We start from the raw sequence: 21,943 nt of genomic DNA, 5'->3' as shown, positions 1-21,943 counted from the left end.
GGGTGAAAGAAAAGATAGTTAATTCTTCCAGTATTTGCTTCCCTTTCTCTGCCTGCCTGGTTTTCCAAATTTGAAAAACGGGGCAGTATTCCTTATGATTGAGGCGGAGATCGGGCAATCATCAATCGCTATGTCATAGCCCCGCCCCTGATGTCATGACCTGACCTTCAGTGTCACAGACCCGCCCCCTGCCTGGATTGAACCAGGCAAAAAGATGGCAACCTTACTTCCTGTGCAGGCCTTCCTTCCTGTCAGAGAACGATGCACAGAATGAACAGAGGACGAGACATGACAGCATCCATACAACTCCCACACACATTCAGAAGAACTATTGGGCACCAGTGCTTTTTGAAAAGGAACAACAGGGTTACTGAAAAAAGTACCATGCTTAGTTCACTCACTGTTGTTTCAATATATTTTCAAAGGCATCACATATATTAAAGGCATCCTGTCATCGGAAAAAATGTTTTTTTCAAAACGCATCAGTTAATAGTGCTACTCCAGCAGAATTCTGCACTGAAATCCATTTCTCAAAAGAGCAAACAGATTTTTTTATATTCAATTTTGAAATCTGACACGGGGCTAGACATTTTGTCAGCCAGCTGCCGCCAGTCATGTGACTTGTGCCTGCACTTTAGGAGAGAAATGCTTTCTGGCAGGCTGCTGTTTTTACTTCTCAATGTAACTGAATGTGTCTCAGTGGGACATGGGTTTTTACTATTGACTGCTATTCTTAGATCTACCAGGGAGCTGTTATCTTGTGTTAGGGAGCTGCTATCTGGTTACTTTCCCATTGTTCTTTTGTTTGGCTGCTGGAGGGAAAAAGGGAGGGGTGATATCACTCTAACTTGCAGTACAGCAGTAAAGAGTGATTAAAGTTTATCAGAGCACAAGGCACATGACTTGGGGCAGCTGGGAAATTGACAAGATGTCTAGCCCCATGTAAGATTTCAAAATTGAATATAAAAAAATCTGTTTGCTCCTTTGAGAAATGAATTTCAGTGCAGAATTCTGCTGGAGCAGCACTATTAACTGATTCATTTTGAAAAAATGTTTTTTTCCCATGACAGTATCCCTCTAAGCATTCTCATTAATAGACAATGGAGGTGTGTGATCATTCCTTCATAGTTAATGTCACCACAGATGTCAACAATAGTGTGCTGGTGTAAGGGATTTAGGGAACCCATGAGGGTTGGCATCTATTAGGTCTATTTGGGTCTCAACTGATTTTCAGCCTTTGAAACCCACAAAATAATTTGGCCAATAAATTATAAATTTATTTATAAATCTTACTATTATATTACTGCCCATGATTTTTTCTATCAACATAGTTATGGTCAAGGACAGTTTTTTTTATTACAGAAAGAAAAATCAAATCAGTCAAAAATGAGGAATCGGCATTGCCATATTTCAGAGCTTTTTGGATAACTGGTTTCTGTGGCAACCCTAGTCCCCACTGATGAGTTGTGAGACCTTCAGGCAAGGGAAAGTTATTTTGACCATTCAGGAACAGGACAAGCAGGAGTGGGCATAGAGACAAAACAAGGCAATAAAGAAACAGAGACTAGATAAACTCAGCACAGGAACATACCAGGACACGAAAGGAACAAAACTGAAACAGAAACAGGACTGGAACAGAAACAAGCAACAGGTGTCAGAGCCATAGTGGTCTAGCCACAAAGCTACCAGAAGCTAATGTTAAGGCAAGGAAGTGATGCAGGATATGGGTCTATATAGGACACAGCTGGCTCTGATTGGCTGGCCAATACACTGCAGGGTAATGATGTCAAAGAAAGGTGAAAACTTAAGAATAAGAAAAGAGAGATGAAAATTCACCAGCTGCTTTCCTGATCTAGTAGTCAAGGAGATGAGCCAGGAACCTGGAGCATCCTTACTACCCAGCAAAACATTATAGTTATATATCCAGTGTCTCAAAGGGAATGCACATTACCCTCAGCCCCTACACATTAAAATCAGCTTCACCTGACAAACTAATCCGTTATGATCTTCAAAGGTGGAGCACAGACCTGCTCTTTATAGCTGACCCTTTCTATCTCACACTCTTGAAGTATTCTGTAACAGTTGATGCCCTATCCCTCACTACAAGCCATATTTCCCTTTCACTGAAGTGAAATTAAAAAGTGATTACAATCTTTAGGGGGGTGTCCTAACATTTGTGACCCCACTTAGATTGAACATTTCCTTCTCCTAAAGATACTGTAGCTAGAATCTCGAACAACGCAGAGCAGAACTGTTTACAATGGAATGCTGTTTTGATAGTACCCATGTGACATATTACTCTGTCACATAAAGCAAATCTTCAAGAAGTCTACCCGTCTCCCCTAATTCATAAATGATTCAATAGACAGCCAACCCCCTCTCTTATGATCCACCAGCCATCTATATTCACCCCTCAGTTCATTCTTAAAGCCTTCCAATAGATAAACAATCTCTCTTTGCATAGCCCTCTCTCCCTCTCTTATGATAGACTGTATTTTGACTCCCAGAAGAGGCCAAATATCTAGTATCTGCCAGATAAACAGAAAAATTACATATTTCATCAGAAGAACAGTAGAAGGCACAGAGAAGTAAACAGCACAGTTTACTAACCAGGGAGATTTCTGACAATAAGCAGAAGTTAATGGCACAGCTCACTGAGCAGCGATCACATGCAATACATGTGATTGCACTTGTTCCAAAATGAAACAAACAGGGCTGTTTAGCTCATGAGCCCTCTGCATAATAAACAAATAGGAACAGTGTTTTGAATGCAAATGGTTACTGGATAATTGGGGTAACTGTATAAAACTCTTTCTTCATGTGAACTCAATAACTGTGCATATTTGTTTAACCGTCACGCTGACTATTGAGCATATTGCTAAATCTGACCTAAAAGACAGATTAAACCACACCTAGAAGGCTGTACTGATCCTGTAATTACACTTAATACGATATATATGCCAGGCTACTGCCACTAGACTATAACACCTCCCAGCACCATACAAGCAGGGGGTTGCTAAAAGCACACTGTCCTCACCCTGGCAACAACAGCTCGGAGCCAGAACTGCAAGAAGGCAGAAGCCACAGCCATGAGCAATACATATGATGTCATAGTCATCGGTGGAGGCATCTCAGGTTATTATTTGGCTTATAAGAATAGTTGATGCGTAATGTTTAGTTCCAGTGGATTCTGCCATTTTAGGACAGCTACATTCTGTAAAGTCAGATCACACTTCAGCACATTTGGCTTCCCATGAGTTAAATGCTTTAAATTGTTTTGATATAAATGGAGATTTAAAATGTCATTAATATATACTGTGTGCCAGAAGATAACCTTCTGCTTTTTTGTAATGTAGTATAAAAATACCTCGTTATGTGCTTTTGTCTGACACACAAACAGTATATATCATGAATATTTGGATGACATATCTGGCATTCCTCTATGTTATCCTAATTTGAGTTGAGTGTAAGATTCTGCCAGGTTTTGCAGTGGGAACCTCCTGGTTACTGTATGCCTGCCTTATCAACTGGGCCAAGAAGGCAACAGGTATGTTCCTGCTCTGGTCTGTTTTGTCCCTACATCTGTTCTGACCTGACCTGAGCTATCTCTATGCCTACTCCAGTCTGATCTGTTTCTACACCAGCTCCATCCTATCCTGCTGTCTAGTCCTTCTTGATCACATACTGCTCAATTCTCTACCCATACCACCCTTTTATCAGAGGGGCTATTTCCCAAATACAAAAATGAACAGCTCTAAATAGCAGACCCCAAAGTCACAAGGCTAACAGAATGGATGAGATTGTCTTCGACTTAAAATGTTCTTCTTATTTACTGTATATTCCAGTATTGGGAATTTTGAATGTAAAAATATATTGGCCCTTCAATTATTTACAGGCCTTTCCGCTGCAAAACTTCTTTCAGAGTCAGGAATTAGTGTTGTGGTGTTGGAAGCTCGGGACCGAGTTGGAGGAAGAACTCATACTGTGCGAGTAAGTGTTACTGTAAAATTATTGCACCCTTCATTTATGTGTGAAGTGCCAAGGCATTTCACTATTTTCCTGCTACATGAATCAAACTAATCAATGGTGTATTGTAATAAACAAATAGTGTTGGGAATACTACCTGTTTTTTAAGTGTTTGGGTGCCATGCCAAATATGCTGCACCTGATGGGAAATAGCTTAGGCGAGGCCAGTGGCATGAAAGGGATGTGACATAGTATCAACTGATGTTTATGAGTAACTCGCAGGAAAAACACATCAGGTCAGCTGAAGCTTTCCACTGCAAATTCAGTGTTTTGTGTGTTGTGTCCATTTTGAATTGAAAATTGTAGAACCTATTGCGATGTTAAAGGGGTGGATGACCTTTAAGTTAACTTTTAGTATATTATAGAATGGCTAATTCTAAGCAACTTTTGAATTGGTCTTTTTTCTATTCTATAGTTTTTCAGTTTTTAATGAGGATTACTTACCCCATCTAAAAAACAAAATTCTCCGTAAGGCTACAAATGTATTGGTATTGCAAATTTTTATTACTCGTCTTTCTATTCGGGAACTCTCCTGTTCATACTCCAGTCTCTTATTCAAAGCAATGCATGGTTGGTAGGGTAATTTGGAGTCTAGCAACCAGATTGTTGAAACTGCAAACTGGAGAACTGCTGAATAAAAAGCTAAATAACTCAAAAACCACAAATAAAAAATGATAACCAATTGCAAATTGTCTTAAAATATCACTCTCTTTATCATACTTAAAGTTATTTTATAGGTGAACAACCTCTTTAAAGGCGAAGGAAGGGCATCATACACTTGGGGGTGCCAAATGTCAGGCACCCCCAAGTGATTGTAGTGACTTACCTGAAACCTGTGCCGGTGCTCCTATCAGCAGAAAACTGCACTGGCCCAGGGTTATACCAGTAAGCACCACAGAGTAATCGACTTCCGTCTTCTTTCTTCGAATTTCCCGGGGCAAACACATGCACAGTTTAATGAAACAGATGACTTTTTCGTTAAAGTTCAGCTTTTTGTTCTGCTGCACATTCGCAGCCACGCAAAGAAGGAGGAAGACGGAAGAAGATCGCTCCGTGGTGCTCTAAAAGCCCAAGTCAAAACTGGCTATAAATATTCCAATGACATGTTGTTTCGGTATTTCCAATAGCCCATTTGTGTTCCATCTCCACATCCCCCAAATTTCTGTTCTTTGCGGGCAGAATGCATGCACAATGCTCTGCCCTAGAATAAATAAACAGGTGCACAAATACAGTCCATAAACGAGCTGCCATATGAGGTAATTATGCTCATTGATGCAAAGTACAAAAAACAGATCCAAATTGACCTTTCTATCCCTGTGTAGCACCTGTCACCACATTGTACAACTGTTTTGCACACACAAGGTGCCCCTGTAACCTATACTATGCTTTTCATCTTGCAATGAATTTTCAGTCTGTCACAAAGCACAGAGTGCAGTCCAACTTTGGGTTGGGGTGGAAGTGCTATTTTTATGTGTCCTGAACTTTTTGGTCTTTTTTCAACCCAACTATGTAATTATGGATAAGTAATGGACTTAGAGTAACCCAGAAAGTAAGCCAAATATGGCAGCTCCATCTTGTTTTGCATATTGCTACCAGCCATAGGAATACCCCAATATGACTAGAGACTTTAGTTTCCTCTTTTGAAATTCCCCTTTATACTGTAGGCCTGCATATAACATTATTTTAATTTTTTTCTGCATATTTCTCTATTCTAAAAGAATAAACAGGTTAAGTATGTAGATCTCGGAGGTGCATATGTGGGACCAACCCAAAATCGCTTATTACGGATGGCAAAGGAACTAGGTCTGGAAACATACAAATTAAATCTCCATGGGCGGCTCATTCAATATACAAAGGTGAGTTGCTTTTATAAAAATAAAAAAATGAGAAGTTTCAAAGTTGTTACTCACCTAATCACCTATAGCAACCAATACACAGGAAGAATTATGTATAATTAATCCTTATTGGAAGTAAACCTAGCATATTGGGTTAATTTAATGTTTAAATTATTTTCTAATAGATTTATAAACATTACAAAAATTACAGAAATATCCCTTATTCTGAAAGCCCCAGGTCCCGATCCACTTTATGGGTAAAAAGGTCCCCTGCTATTTGTCTATAATGTCCTCTAATGTACTTGTAAAGTGTAATCATGTCCCCTCGCAAGCACCTTTTTTCCAGAGTAAACAACCCCAACCTTGACAGTCTACCCTCATAATTTAAGTCTTTCACACCTAACCAATTTAGTTGCACGTCTCTGCACTCTCTCCAGCTCATTTATATCCCTCTTAAGGACTGGAGTCCAAAACTGCACTGCATACTCCAGATGTTTTCATCCCTTGAGTTAATGCCCTTTTTTATGCAAGACAGAACTTTATTTGCTTTAGTAGCCACAGAATGACACTGCCCAGAATTATACAACTTGTTATCTACAAAAACCCCTAAATCCTTCTAATTTAAGGAAACTCCCAACACACTGCCATTTAGTGTATAACTTGCATTTATATTATTTTTGCCAACGTGCATAACCTTGCATTCATCAACACTGAACCTCATTTTCCAGTTTGCTGCCCAGTTTTCCAACTTAGACAAATCACTCTGCAAAGCAGCAGCATCCTGAATGGAACCTATAGTTCTGCACATTTTAGTATCATCAGCAAAAATAGAAACAGTACTTTCAATGCCCACCTCCAGGCCATTAATAAACAAGTTAAAAAGCAAAGGACCAAGTACAGAGCCCTGTGGTACTCCACTAACAACACTGGTCCAATTAGAAAATGTTCCATTTACCAGCACTCTGTTTAGTCAATATTTTAGCCAGTTCTCTATCCAGGTACACATACTATGTTCCAGGCCAACATTACTTAATTTCACCAATAACCTTCTATGTGGAACTGTATCAAATGCTTTAGTAAAGCCTAAGTAGATCACATCCACTGCCTTTCCAGAATCGAGGTCCCTGCTCACCTTCTCATAAAAGAAAATTAAATTAGTCTGGCAAGATCTATTATGCATAAAACAATGCTGGCACAAATTCATAGTATTATGATTTGCGATGAAGTCCAGTTATCCCTTAATACCCCTTTGAAAAGTTTTCCTACCACTGATGTCAGACTAACTGGTCTATAGCTTTGAGGCTGAGAACAGGATCCCTGTTTATCTTAACATGTTCTAGTCTCTTTTGAATTTCCTCATGTGTTAAGCATGCAACATTAGTTGTTTTACTAGGATTGGGACTAATAAGAAGGAATTTTTCATTACCTGGTTCCTCATTTGCATAGACAGACAAAAAATTGTTTAGAATTAGTTATTACAAGATCCAAAAGAGACTGATTCATAATTGGTTCTCGAACGAGCTGAAATAAAAAGTTGTCATTCAGCATATTAACAAACCTGCCAGCTTTTTCTGACTTGGCAACCCCATTACCCCAGTCAATGTCTGGATAATTAATGTCACCCATAATAATAAATTGACCTAGTTGCAAAGCCGCTTCTAATTGTAAAAGTAGTTGGGCTTTGTTCTTGGTTTGTAGCATACACCAATGGTCATTTTCATTGTAACATTTTGAAATCTCTACCCGCTTCCCAGTTCCATAAATGGACTAAATAGGTTGTACCCCAAGGAAAAATCAACCCAGCGCTCTAGGAACCCAAACCCTTCCTTCCTACACCAAGACTTGAGCCACGCATTTAGCTCCCAAAGCTCTTGCTGTCTTCCTAAATGTTGAATGTTGCATGGGCAAAATTTCAGAAAAAAATAAATTGGAAGACCTTCCCTTAATCTTAGAGCCCTGAATTCACTCTTTAAGGTCTTCCATCCATCATTAATTTTGTTGTTAGTACCAATATGTACTAAGACAGCTGGGTCATGTCCAGCCCCACCCAATAATTTGTCTAACCACATGCCAAATCCTGGCACCAGGAAGACAGCAAACTGTTTGGTTGTAGCAATCTGGATAACAGATTACCCTATACACGTTCCTAATAATTGAATCCCCTACAACCACAATCTGTTTAGGCATGGCTCTGCTCTCCTTCCCACCACTACTAGAGCAACTGGTCTCCCGGCTGTTAGAGAGATCAGCTCCATCTAAAACTGTCAAGACAGAGCTCACACAATCTGGCAAATCTGTTGGGATGTATGAACCCCGAAGCAGCCTCCCTTCTCCTTTTGCCCACGCTAGATTTTCTAATTGTCACCCAGCTAACTGCCTCATAATCCTGCTGCTGCTCTGTTCCCTCCAAACTATCTGACCCCACTAGGTCCTGCTCAGTGTCAATCGACCACAGTGTAACTCTTGTTCCAAATCTGCCAAATATCCCAGTAACAGATCAAAAAACAGGAATAAAAAATAGGGTTTAGAACAAACTTTTGACCTAGTTTGAACCTCCTTTAGTTTGAAACTCCTGTGTTTGCAACTCCACTTACAAAGAACCCACTTAACTCCTGTGTTTGCAACTCCACTTACAGAGGCCCCACTAAATGAGCAGACACTTAAGAGCAGCTAACCACTAAAGCAAGCTCCACTGGAGTCCCAGGGGTTCTAGTTATACTGTCTGTTCAGGTGAACTAATCAAGCTCCACCCACCTCAAAACGAGGGAAAACTAACTGTAAAGCAAAGCAGTTTGTAGCAAACTTGCTGTAAGCACAACAGCACACCAAACTTTGCTATTTAGCACCCAAGACAGAAAAAAACTATAAAAAAAATTAAACCACAGTACTTCAATATACATCCCTTACTTTAATATAACAGTTAGTAAATACATATCCTTTTGTGTTGATTTATTTGCTTTAGTTGCTTTCACCAGTCAGCAGCCTGTTAGTAAGCCAAATTGTAGAAAGATCCCTTATCTGGAAAACCCCAGGTCCTGGATAACATGTCCCATACATGTACTGCTCTTGCTAAACTATACTTTGACACTGCTATTCACTACCTTTAGGTCATTATGGGGTTCCTGCTCACCAACTGGTCCATACTGGTCCAACTTAGGGTCCATATCTTGAAACTGGGACCTTATGCCCCAACCTCCCAGGATGAGCCATATTCTCCCTTCCAATCTAAACCTTCCTCTCACAGGGCATAGGTAACTGAAATTGGGCTTTCCATTACCCTTTGAGTGCCCTACAACACTATATTCATCTGTTTCTATCTGCCCACAAAATCTGTCAGTTTAGTTAAACTTTCAGTTAGGTACAGTAATTTATAGCTCTCTGAAAAAAATGGTTGCTAGGTTTTTGTACCCATAATGCAATATTAAGGCAGATTCTCATTGTCTTTATACTATAAGTATTGCACACTGTAACTTACCCCTGATTGGGAAGGGGCAGCATGCTAGCATGATGTATACATGTAATTACATATCCATTAAGTGCATACGATTCAACTTTTGCAGCCCTGATAGGTGCAACACACAAAGGGAGCCTTGGTCAAAGCAGGTGTTATTTGCAAAATTAAGTGCACCATAACAAATGATTAAGGTTTTTACGCTGTTTTGTTAAATACGATGCTTTTTTCTTAAAACCCAAAAGTGCAAGATGTATTTTAGACATTGAAAGGGCACAATAAGCCAACCAACAGACACTGACATTATAATCATCAATATATTTAAGTTAATCAACCAATGGATCGGTTCTGAAAGCCAAGTACTGTTTCTGGTAGTTTAACACTAGTCTAGTAGAACAATTCCAAATCATAACCTGTTCTGACTACAGGAAAGCAATAGCTTCCACCCTTAGTGGCCAGCTTTAGTAAGGAAAATACTCAGTAATGATGATTAATAGTCTTGTCAGTGCAGAATATTTCATAAAATTAGATTTCCTGATTGAACTGAAAGACCCTGTTCCTACATAGTATATAAATTTAGCACAGTAATTACTTTAAAATAAATGATTATTTTAAGGATCTGCTACTTGTGTTTTCCAGGGTAAATCGTACACATTTCATGGAACATTCCCACCTGCGTATAACCCTTTTGTATATTTGGATTATAATAATGTCATGAGAACAATGGATCAATGGGCAAAGGAGGTACTGTATATATGATACCTATTCTATAATTGTTTAATATTCTCAAACTATTTACCCTAAGAAAGTTATTTAAAAAGGAGTAAAGCAGAATTTACACAAAACATATTTCAGAAATTATTCTGGCAATTGTTTAAGGTTACTTAGCCCTTCCTGGCAGTGGGCAGCCAACAAAATACTTGCAATCATTACTCTCTTTTGATGTTCAGGCATCTACAGTAGGTTGTGTGTCAGACATATGTTGCTCAAAAACGCAAAGATGTGTTGTCTTTTACCAGCCATGGATTAGCAGCGAAATTCTTCATTTCGACATCTGCGGCAAAATTTTTGCTGCGACAAAAAAAGTGCCCATTGAGTTTAATGCATTTGGACAAAAAAGTCGCCTTAAGAAAAAATACCCATTGACTTTAAAGTGATACTGATACAAAAATTTTTCTATTCAAAATATTATTCTACACCAACAGTTACCTATAAATCATGTTGATCTTTGCTGATAGTTCTGCTTTTGTAAGTAATGAAAAAAAAAATTTAAGTTCCTAAATCTGACTGTTTTGCCAACCTGACTGTCCCTTCTAAACCTGTCAGTTAAAGTTTCTAATGGTAACGGACTACAGCCCCCTCATACAGGAACATGAGGTTAAGGGAGGTAATTTAAAAGCATCAGGCAAATACATTTATGGCAAAATTATAAATAGCATTCATAGACAATGTTGTGATTGATATAAAAAAGGTTTTTTTTCTTGTGTCAGTATCTCTTTAATGCATTTGGAGCAAAAAAAAATAGTTGCGTAGAAAAATTTTGTTGACACCCATTAACTTCAATGTGTTTCGAAAAATTTTCACTCATCACTATCCATAAGAGCTCTTTAAATATGGCAAAATCACAAATTGCGAATATATATGCGCACACTTGGTGCCGTAGAAAATATTCACAAAACAGCTTCGCAAGTTGCTCGTTTATATTATTGTCACCGCTATTTTCATGCACAACAACCTCGCACAGTGGGCACACTCACACAAACACCCGTCTCATTTGTGAGCCATTTGCGAAAATTTATGCTCAATGCAGATTTGCAAAAGACGGAATGACAGGCACAACAGTGCATTATTCTAGCGTTTAGCAAAAAACATGGCCGATACAACCCTGCTGTCTCACTGACAGTCTTTTCTGTCTTTATACTAAAGTAAACCCCTATTAAAAATGTTATAGTTATCCAAATGTATATTTTTTTGAAAAACCCGAGGTATCAGTATTTTCCCTGATATAAAATAGTACAATTGTGAATGCAGTTACAATACATTGTTACAAATGCAGTAAAAATAATTGTTTGCTTATTTTTAAGGTGACTTTCTAATGTTGTGTAGAACCTGTTTCTGTGCTTGAGTAAAAGTATTATCATAACCAGAACTCCAGCTATTATTGCAAATAGCAGGGCACATGATCTAATGCATCACAACTGTGACACGTGAATGGTGCCATGAGTGCAGAGGGTTTGCTTTGCTCTTCCAATGCATTTTCATTCCACAAATCATTCTTCTCAGTAGTGATGCCATATGGCGAGTATTTCTTGTACTGAATTTTAATAAGTGCCAATTTTATAACCTTGAACCCCAATTGATAACATTTTTTTATTTGGCTGAATAGTTACATTTTTAAAAATTTGACTCCATCGTATCACAGATAATGCAGTGGGTAAAGCAATGGATATGCCGTTTAGTCTACCAAATACCTTTTAAATATGTTTTAACACACTCTATACTTTTGCTATGGACAGCAAGATATAGTATACATCAAACAAAGACAATTGCTGGATACTGATGTGTATGTTTTAGATCCCTGCAGAAGCTCCATGGAAAGCACTTCATGCTGCTGAATGGGACAAAATGTCAATGATGGAATTCATAAACAAAACCTGTTGGACACGGTAAGTGTAATTGTTAAAAATTAAACAAGAAACAACAATACACATTTGATATACACAATGATACATTTAGACGAATGGTACTTTATAGCACATATTGCACAAAAGCATTGGCGAATTTGTTACATTTAGCTTTGCTGAAAAATTTGTGAATTTCCAGCAAAATTCACGAAATGGCGAAAAATTTGCGAAACGCAAATAATGTTGACACACAATGGTTTTGATGCAAATGACTTTTCTGACATGCGTCCAAAATGTCCAAATTTGCCGCCGGCAAAACACGAAAATTTGTCGCCAATTTGTGCCTGGTTGCAAGGTCTTGCTCTATAGTTGAGCCCCTGGGTATAGTAAAACTGTTTGCTATGAGTCATAATTTAGCACAATGTCTCCACCTAGTGGAATCCAGGGGTATACCAGCAGCTGGAACCATTGAAAATTAACCAACACATTATATATTTATATAAAGAAAAATGGAAAGTATACACATCTTACTCTGCTTAAAGGCACTCTAAGGGCATAAATAAGATTTTTTTTCCCCACTGCACATTAGTTATAAATGATGCCCTTTAAAAAAGCACATGAGCAAAATCAGTCAATTTTTGAGAGTTTTATTCACACTTCTTACATAATGATAGCTTAGAGGCCACTCTTTGGTCATGCCAAATACAGTGATACTTTACAGCTCCTCTGTAGGGGCTCTCATGTTATCTCAGATATATCAGTCTTTTTCAGTATAGGACTTTCTTCAGGCTGTGTCTTATTGTGGCATTTATGGGCATATTTATCAAGGGTTGAATTTTGAATTTATAAAAAATAGCTCGAGATTCGAATTTTTTTAATTCAAAAATTCACCTTGACCTTTGAAAAATCTGCCCCTTAATCTCTATATATTTATACTTATATTGCACAGTGCTGTGTATCCCTGTATCACTTTATAAATAAAATTCTACCCAGGCCGAGGTCGCAAAGGCCTGGGCCTAGAGTGGTAAGATTTTAGGGACGGCATCATACCTCCCAACACTTTGGAAATTGAAAAAGGGACAAAAAGATATGCTGAGCAGAGCGCTGCAAAATTTTATTGACCAAGCAGGTTTTTGTGTCCACACTCCCTAATTACCATGTTCATTTTATAAAATTTGGCAGGTTATAAAAATTTAAACACATTAATGTGTTATTACAATTTTGCTAATGAAGGTGTATTGCCCTTTTAGCTGCAAGCCACAGTTTCCCCAAGAGACCTGCTTATCTTAAATAGTTACAAAAGTATTGAAGTGCACCTGCCGTGTATTCTGTGCTCTCTGCCAAAAGCCAACTAAGTTTTATAAACTTATCTTTTTCTGGCTGTACAGTGCAGGAGATCAAAGAGAAAGTCCGGGGCATTTCAGTAGCAATCCAGGACTGAGGACTGAGGGCTGAGCTGTCAAAATCGGGACTGTCCCGTGAAAAATGGGACAGTTGGGAGGTATGCGGCTTGCCTCCCAGCTGCATTCTAAGGAGCACTGGTGATATGTTCTCGTGTATGTGTAATTCCCAGTGCTCTGGGACATTCACACGCTTACGCCTGATTCTACCAGTATCTATACTTTTAAGACCGTTCTTGGTATCCACCAGCTCAAAAAAATGAGAGGACACTGCACACACGGCCCAAAAATTGTACGAAACAGAGATTCGTACGAATAAATCTTTGTGTCTATGGTCAAATTTAATCTACAGCCTGGGTTTTCTGCGGCAGGTTTTTCACTCCAGACTAGCATTGGGCTCTCTTAGGCCTCCATGGAATTTGCTAAAAACTGGGAACTAAGTAACCACAAAACAAACATGTGAATCAACTTATACAGAAGATGGGAAGGTTAAATATGGGTTTGATTTTTGGTTAGCTGCATATCCAAGAGGTGGGGGAGTCTCCTGGTTGAAACATTAAAGGGGTACTGTTAGAATTTCTCTTTATTCTTAGAATAACGAGGAAATGACAATTTACCACTAATGATTAGTGAACTTGCAGTTTCAAGTAAAATTTGCTGAACTGTGGAAAATTTCAGGAAACTGCTAAATGTCGCCGAACTCCATTGGAGTTAAAAAGAGAAGGCAAAATGAAATTGTGTTTAAGGCATAATTAGCTCTGCAATATTATATACATTAAGTCACATTGAGATGCTCCTTTGCATAATTCTACAGCTGATATTCATAGAAAAAAAGATTCCGAGGTTTCCAATTTCTTCCAAACATGGTGTTTGCTCAGGCCAGAAACAGTGGCGGAAATTACGGGGGTGCGACTGCACAAGGGCCCACTGGCAATTCGCGAGTGAGTGAATCCGCCGCAAAAATTGGTTTTGGAGGGGGTGGGGCAGGCTGTACGGCCTGCACCTGGGCCCCTCACGGGTTAGTCACATTACTGGACAGAAATTCTCTAAATCAGGCTCCATTCTCATTGGCCGATGTGGAAATCAATAGGTGGATAATAATAGTAAATTTTACAGTTCTTTGGCAGTAATATGCAGGGATCAAAATAGGGGTAGGTAGCAGAGGCATGTGACTAGGGTGCAATTTAGGGTGGGGGTTATTCCACACAAAAAAATATCCAAATATATTTGCACCAAGGCGAGAGCACACAGCTGGAGGCTTTGTGACAAGAGAGTGTAAACTACTAAATATCACACATATGGTGCTATAGAACATACCTGTCCTTTTGTTATATAACTGTACAGAAAAGGTTATTACCTATATATATATATATATATATATATATATATATATATATATATATATATATATATATATATATATATATATATATATATATATACATACACACATATATTATGCTAGACTCATGCTAGACCCTCATGCTAGATTCATTTTACACATTAAGGGGCATATTTAGCAAGGGTTGAATTTCGAATTGAAAAAAATTCAAAATTCGATTTCAAAAAGTCCAACCGAAGTGAAGTCAAAGTTTTTTTTGGGTCGAAGGGGTCCGTATTCGACCGAATTCTAATCGTATGATCGAAGGAATAGTGCATTCGATCAAATTCGATTCTTTTTCCCCCCCAAAAAAAAAAGTCCACCAATTGTGTTGAGGGTTTCTGTAAAAAGTAACAGCTTGTACAAAATAAAGCAAATATTTTACCATTATGGAAACCATAGAGACCATTGTTTCACTACATATCTGTTAGCTATACGAAAAGAAATAAAGCATATCAATATGGTTCAGTGAACCAGCGTACTTATAAATAGGTTATCATTATCCTTTATTCAGTGCTGTGAAATTTTTGTTCAACAGGGCAGGAAGACGTTTCGCAAATCTTTTTGTGAATTTATTTGTTACTGCAGAAACACATCAGATTTCTACACTTTGGTTGTTGTGGTATATCAAACTTTGTGGGGGAACAACAAGAGCTTTCTCTACAGACAACGGAGGTCAGGTAATGTAAAACAGTTACTGCTTTAGCTATATCTTTCTAAAGCACTGTTTTATTTTTCATCTGAATTCTGGGTATGAAATAAGCAACTAGAATCCCTGTGGGATACCTAACTACTAGGCAGTTTACAGTGATTCTACTTTTAGTTCTACATATGATTTCAGTACTTTTACTCTGGGCACTAAGCCCCAATGTTCTTTGGTTTTCCCAGGCATCCCCTTTATTGAAATGGGTACACATGTAGTACAAGCATCAGATAAAAAATTCTCTACTGCACCAAAGTCCAGGTTGGTGCAGGGAATGGCTTGCAATGGGAATGGCAAAATAATATGGCTGTGTAGCACAGCCTGGGCTTTATTTTTCAAAGAGAGGAATAAGGCAGGAAAAAATTACTGGGGGCTGCCTACCAACCTTGCTCCCCCAGCAATTCTAACTTTTGTTCTCCTTTAATCCCATGATTTAAAGCACAGAAGAAATTCTTTAAATGAACACAATTTGAGGGGATTAGAGTTCAGGCAAGTCTTTTCATGAACATTTGCTTTTTGGATGTGTCAAAAGATGAGGATTCTGTGAATCTCTAGCAAATATAATATGCATTTGCAATTTCTCCATTTACCTAACGACAAATCCAATTTCTTGTTATATGTTATACTAGTTGTTGTTATTACATTTAATCACTAGATGGTGGTGTGGCATAGGGAATCCCCTTGAGAAAGTTCTACAGCAGGACAAGAGCAGTTAAAGAGATTTCCTAGATAGGCTATTTAAGGTAGATCTCAGAGGACCACTTCCTCTTTGGCTTATGTGTATTATAGTGGATGATTCAGAGAGCCTGAACCTTGTCATTTTATAGTAAAAACCCCCAGATAATATCAAGTTTTTTGCATTCAGACTTTAATAAATAAACCCCTAGGTCTGGGTATGTAATTTAAGATGCAAAGTATGCTTCTGTTTTTATCACCTACAGCAATCAATTCAAATATAATTTACTGGTTACCTGCAGACATTTTATTGGTTGCTATAAGTTACTGCACCTGGGCAAACTATGTGCCTTTTATTACATATGGTGAAAGATAGTGGTATTTTTGAATCAAACTCTGCTTGTATTCTGAGCACTGACACAAGTGGCAATGAAAACATCACATGTGTTAGTGATACTAACAGCCCAACACCAGTTGGTATTCTAGGATTGAGCTGGCAAAATATAAAGGAAAATTATTGATAAAATATACTGTACAACTACACATATAAAAAGTATGTTATAGTCAAAATGATACTAAAAGTAAAAGTGTTAGCTTAGTGTGCAAGGTTTTTTGTATCTCAGGTTAAATCTTTTGAGGATAATTGTCTTATATTATGCCCTGCAATAATGGTAATTACTGGATTTGATGTTAATGAACATTGCAAATTGTTTTTAGGAGAGGAAATTTGTCGGAGGCTCTGGACAGATAAGTGAAAGAATCATGGAACGTCTTCAAGGTCGAGTGATGTTGGAGAGTCCAGTGGTCAAAATTGACCAGTCTGGGCAAAGCGTTATTGTGGAAACCCTAAACCATAAAACGTACGAGGTAAATGAATCGCGTTCTGTTACTGATTGGAAGCCACTAACTGACTGGATGTGACCATAAAACCAATTTCTACAATATGTAACAAGTCTTTGCAGCCACTTATATGCAGTAATCCTTAACATTTGAATAAAAATGACTGCTTTTGTCTGCTTTATCTAAATATAAGCAATATAATAATGATAAGGAAAAGTAAACTTGCCATGTTCTTAAAGGGGTTGTTCACCTTTGACATAGCTTTTAGTATGATGTAGAGAGTGATATTCTGAGACAATTTGCAATTGTTTTTTTTTTTTATTATTATTATGTAAGGTTTTTGAGTTATTTGGCTTTTTATTCAATAGCTCTTTAATTTGCATTTTAAGCAATCAGGTAGCTAGGGTTCCAATTACCCTAGTAACCATGCACTGATTTGAATAAGAGACTAGAATATGTATAGGAGAGGCCTGAATAGAAAGATGAGTAATAAAGAGTTGCAATAACTATTAATGTGTAGCCTTACAGAGCATTTTTTTTAGAAGGGAGTCAGTGATGTCCATTTGAAAGCTGCAAAGAGCCAGAAGAAAAAGGCAAATAACTATAAAACTATAACAAATAAATAATGAAAACCAATTCAAGTTGCATAGAATTCGTCACTCTATAACATACTAGAAGTTACCTTAAAGGTGAACCACCCCTATTAACAAAGTCTATTGTAGACACAGGAATTCAAACAGTATAAACGCTTCTAAACAGAAGCCAGCTTGGGCACTGTCAAAATGAAGAATTTGCTTTTTAAAGAGGATTCGGGCGCCAAAAATTCAAATCCGGCGCCGAAACATGACGTCATGACGATCGGCATCAAAACGCGAGCGTCACGATGCTCTGCGTCAAGTGCTGATGAAATGATGCCAGCGTCATTTTCCCCTAGCCGAGGTGTGCAAGGAACCTGGAAGTGCGTGCCTGCACACCAGAAGATGTGGAGAGACGTGCCGGGAGGTAAGAGACAGATGCAATCTCCTGGCGTGTCTTACAGGCTCATTTATCAACATTGGGTCTATTTGCCTGTGGGCAGTAACCCATAGCAACCAATCAGTGATTGGCTTTTTCCAGCCAGTTGCAGGCAGAATATGGAATGCAGCAATTTAATTGGTTGCCAAGGGTTACTGCCAATGGGCAAATTTGCCCAGAGATGATAAATGACCCCCACTGAGTTCCGCCTCATCTCAATACATGTGGCTCAGTGCAAGAAATGCATTATATCTTTGATGAAATCAAATCAACACATTAAAATAAATATAATGTTAAACTGGTAATGTTTGCTGCAAGCAGATTGGAGAATTAATCAGTTGTTATTTTATGCTATTGCATATCTTTAGCCGTTCTGAGTATTTCACATAAAGAGTTTGTTTAGCTGCATGTTTATTGTTCCAATGTATTGGGTCTATCTTATTAAATATGTATATGTCTGCTCAACTTTTAAGGCCAAGTATGTCATTAGTGCCATTCCACCAATTTTGACTACAAAGATCCATTTTGAACCAGAACTGCCAGCCATAAGGAACCAGTTAATTCAACGTCTGCCAATGGGGTCTGTCATCAAGTGCATGGTATACTACAAGGAAGCCTTCTGGAGGAAAATGGGTATGAAATCATCTTTATGTTTGAAATAAATTATCACTTCTCAGCATTTGCTTGTAAGGTACAAAGTGCACCTTTTGGAGTTAGTCATGCCTGCTTGTGCTCTTGGATTTATTTAGGAGCATATGCCAAGCTTTCTTGTGTGCTATCCTAATGTCTTGTACAGTACCTTTAAATGAAAAGGAAAGCTTTAATCACTAGAGGTGTCAACAGTTAGGCAATTGTCAGCACAATATATGAAAAATGTCAAAAGAGATGCAAAAACACAATATTTATTGCAGTTAGGCACTCCTCATTGATTGCAATCCCTTACCTGATACCCCGCTTGGTGCTCCTGTTAACAGTAAACTGCTATGGCCGATGTACTTCTATGCTAGATCACTGTGGGGTGATCCTTTCAAATTTCCTGCATATGCGTTGGCATCAGGGTTTTGAAGAAAGAAGAAGCAGACGAAGAGGATTACTCTGTGATGCTTGTGCAGAAGTACCCCAGGTCAGTGCAGTTTTCTGCTAACAGGAGCACTGGCCAGGGTAACCGGGTGAGTGATTAAAATCACTTGGCGGTGCATAAAACCCCCAGTAATAGAAGCTTTCCTTCTTTTTTAACACTGTGTACTGGTCTGGTAGATCTCCCCACAAAAATGCTACAGCATTGAAGGGGCTCACCAGCAAGACCAGTGTATTTGTCTAAAAGAAAATTATATATCAAGTATGGAGTTATGATATGTAGTATATGTATTATATATACAGTATTATAATATGTTGTAAGAACACAGGTAAATTGAAAGGTCATTACAGTGAGAATTATTGTGACATGCTGGGTGTTGTTATTTATGAGAATCAATTATACATAATGCTGGAATGCACATGAACAACTTCTTTAGTGTTAGATTAAGTGTATCTCTCTTTTTCTAACTTCTAAATTGTATGCTTGTCTCTTCTGTGGCTACCTACTAGCATTATCATCAGTCTAGACTAGGGATGTCGCGGACTGTTCGCCCTCGAACTAATTCGCGCGAACATCGCCAATCGCGTCCGCCGAATGTTCGCGAACGTTGCGCGACGTTCGCCAATTTGGGTTTGCCTTAGCTGGCGCTTATTTTTGCCCTCTCACCCCAGACCAGCAGATACATGGCAGCCAATCAGGAAGCTCTCCCTCCTGGACCACCCCCACACCCCCTGGACCACTCCCCTTCCATATATAAACTGAAGCCCTGCAGCGTTTTTTCATTCTGCCTGTGTGTGCTTGGAAGAGCTAGTGTAGGGAGAGAGCTGTTTAGTGATTTGAGGGACAGTTGATAGTAACTTTGCTGGCTAGTAATCTACTTGATACTGCTCTGTATTGTAGGGACAGAACTCTGCAGGGATTTGAGGGACAGTGAGTTTAGGTTAGTTAACTTTGCTGACTAGTAATCTACCTTTTATTTTCTGCTTTTATTTTCTTTTTTGTTTTTTTACTTTGCTACTATAAGAGCCCAGTGCTATTAGTCTAGCTGTGTTGGGGAGTGGGACTGGTTTGCTGCTCCTCCTAGTAGTTCACCACTAACAGCACCAACCAGAGTCAAAATTGTTACAAAGTATCTTATTTGCACCTGTTAGCTGTTCTGAGCTCTCTGCCAAAAGCTAATTAAGTTAGAAACTGGGTTTTTTTCTGGCTGTTCAGTGCAGAGAAAAGAGGGACTGGTGTGCTGCTCCTCCTAGTAGTTCACCACTACCAGCACCAACCAGAGTCAAAATTGTTACAAAGTATCTTATTTGCACCTGTTAGCTGTTCTGAGCTCTCTGCCAAAAGCCAATTAAGTTAGAAACTGTTTTTTTCTGGCTGTTCAGTGCAGAGAAAAGAGGGACTTTCCAGTACAAAAGAGGGACAGGGGGTTGAGTGGTCAAAAGAGGGACAGTTGGGAGGTATGCAAGTGCCACCTAGCTGTGTGAGCTTTTTCACATTCTGTCTAAATAACAATAATAATTCCGTGTCCGTAAACATCACCTGAGTGATGTTTTTACAGCAGCAATAATATATTCCGTATCCACTACTGTATACGTTGCCCTTGCAGGCATTGTTTGCCCAGTCTTTAACCAAGTGCCACCTAGCTGTGTGAGCTTTTTCACATTCCGTGTCCAGAAACATCATCTGAGTGACGTAGTGTGATTTCTGCCCTTTACAGCACAAAACGCAGCGCTGTGTCAACAATGTATTTTTCAGATACATTTTTGCCCTTGATCCCCCTCTGGCATGCCACTGTCCAGGTCGTTGCACCCTTTTAACAACTTTAAAATCATTTTACGTTCGCGAACCGTTCGCATTTTTGGACGCAAGTTCGCGAATATGTTCGCGAACATTTTTTCCGCCGTTCGCTACATCTCTAGTCTAGACTATGCTCCAAGCTGTTCAGGTTGAGAGAGTGATAGTGAGGAGTTTGTTTCCCATTTTTTTTTAAATCATGTTTTTCTAAAACATGCTTGGCTTGATCATTTTATGCGTTCACTTTCCCTACAGATATTTGTGGATGTATGATGATGGAAGATGATGACACACCAATTGGACTTACATTAGATGATACAAAGCCTGATGGTACTGAACCTGCAATAATAGGGTAAGGGATGGTACATCTTTATATTTAAACTACAAACATATATCATTAGAACTACACATTTTGAAAAAAAGAAGCTTACAAAATCCCCTAACCTATATTTTTGGTAATTAAGTATGTTATCATAGCAAGAAACAGAGAAATACTATCTGAGCATGCTGGGAGAAGTACTTTCAGTACGATATGCCTATTTACATTATATGATTATGAGAATGGTAGGAGATGTGCTTACTTTTCCTATCACTGATGGAGTGTGTAGGTCACGAGTAGTGATGGGCGAATTTGCGCCATTTCGCTTCGCTGAAAAATTCGCGAATTTCGCGCGAAATTCGTGAAAAGGCTCGTTTTTGACGCTGGTGTCTCGTTTTTGACGCCGGCGCCCATTTTTTTGATGCCGGTGCCCGTTTTTGACGCCGGCGTCCGTTTTTTCGAAAAAAATGCGAATTTATTCGCTGGCGGCGAATCGCGCAAATTCGCCGCAAATTCGCGCCTGGCGAATAAATTCGCCCATCACTAGTCACGAGTGAAGCCCAATATGTAAGTACAAAATGTATCATGATCAAATTCATATTACAATGATCTGACATTGAACTTATTGATCCACAATCCCTATGGGAGCTATGATACCTTTATGTTAACTATTTAATGGCCACCAGATCATCTTTTGGTTCATGTAGCCTGTATGATGTCTAAACATAAACTACTTAATTTTTCATAAACCAGTGTTTATCTGTATTCTTTCCCAAGTGTTCCTTCACTTACTACTGGCCACA

General features: G+C 38.6%; 1 protein-coding gene across 1 annotated transcript in view; it reads left to right on the top strand.

The window, feature by feature from the left end:
• The first annotated feature begins 2,877 nt into the window (after window positions 1–2,877).
• The window catches only part of LOC108709415 (amine oxidase [flavin-containing] A), a 42,885-nt gene continuing 23,819 nt past the window's right edge, over window positions 2,878–21,943 (top strand). The window contains exons 1-9 of the mRNA XM_018249216.2: window positions 2,878–3,135; window positions 3,896–3,990; window positions 5,745–5,882; window positions 9,952–10,056; window positions 11,887–11,978; window positions 15,256–15,397; window positions 16,813–16,962; window positions 18,423–18,582; window positions 21,077–21,173. Coding sequence (XP_018104705.1) covers window positions 3,090–3,135; window positions 3,896–3,990; window positions 5,745–5,882; window positions 9,952–10,056; window positions 11,887–11,978; window positions 15,256–15,397; window positions 16,813–16,962; window positions 18,423–18,582; window positions 21,077–21,173 — 1,025 coding nt within the window. The 5' untranslated portion in view covers window positions 2,878–3,089. The remainder of the gene's footprint in view (window positions 3,136–3,895; window positions 3,991–5,744; window positions 5,883–9,951; window positions 10,057–11,886; window positions 11,979–15,255; window positions 15,398–16,812; window positions 16,963–18,422; window positions 18,583–21,076; window positions 21,174–21,943) is intronic.

This window comes from Xenopus laevis, chromosome 2S (genome assembly GCF_017654675.1).
Source record: "Xenopus laevis strain J_2021 chromosome 2S, Xenopus_laevis_v10.1, whole genome shotgun sequence".
NCBI classification, from domain to species: domain Eukaryota; kingdom Metazoa; phylum Chordata; class Amphibia; order Anura; family Pipidae; genus Xenopus; species Xenopus laevis.
This window is presented reverse-complemented; position numbering and strand designations above follow the sequence as displayed.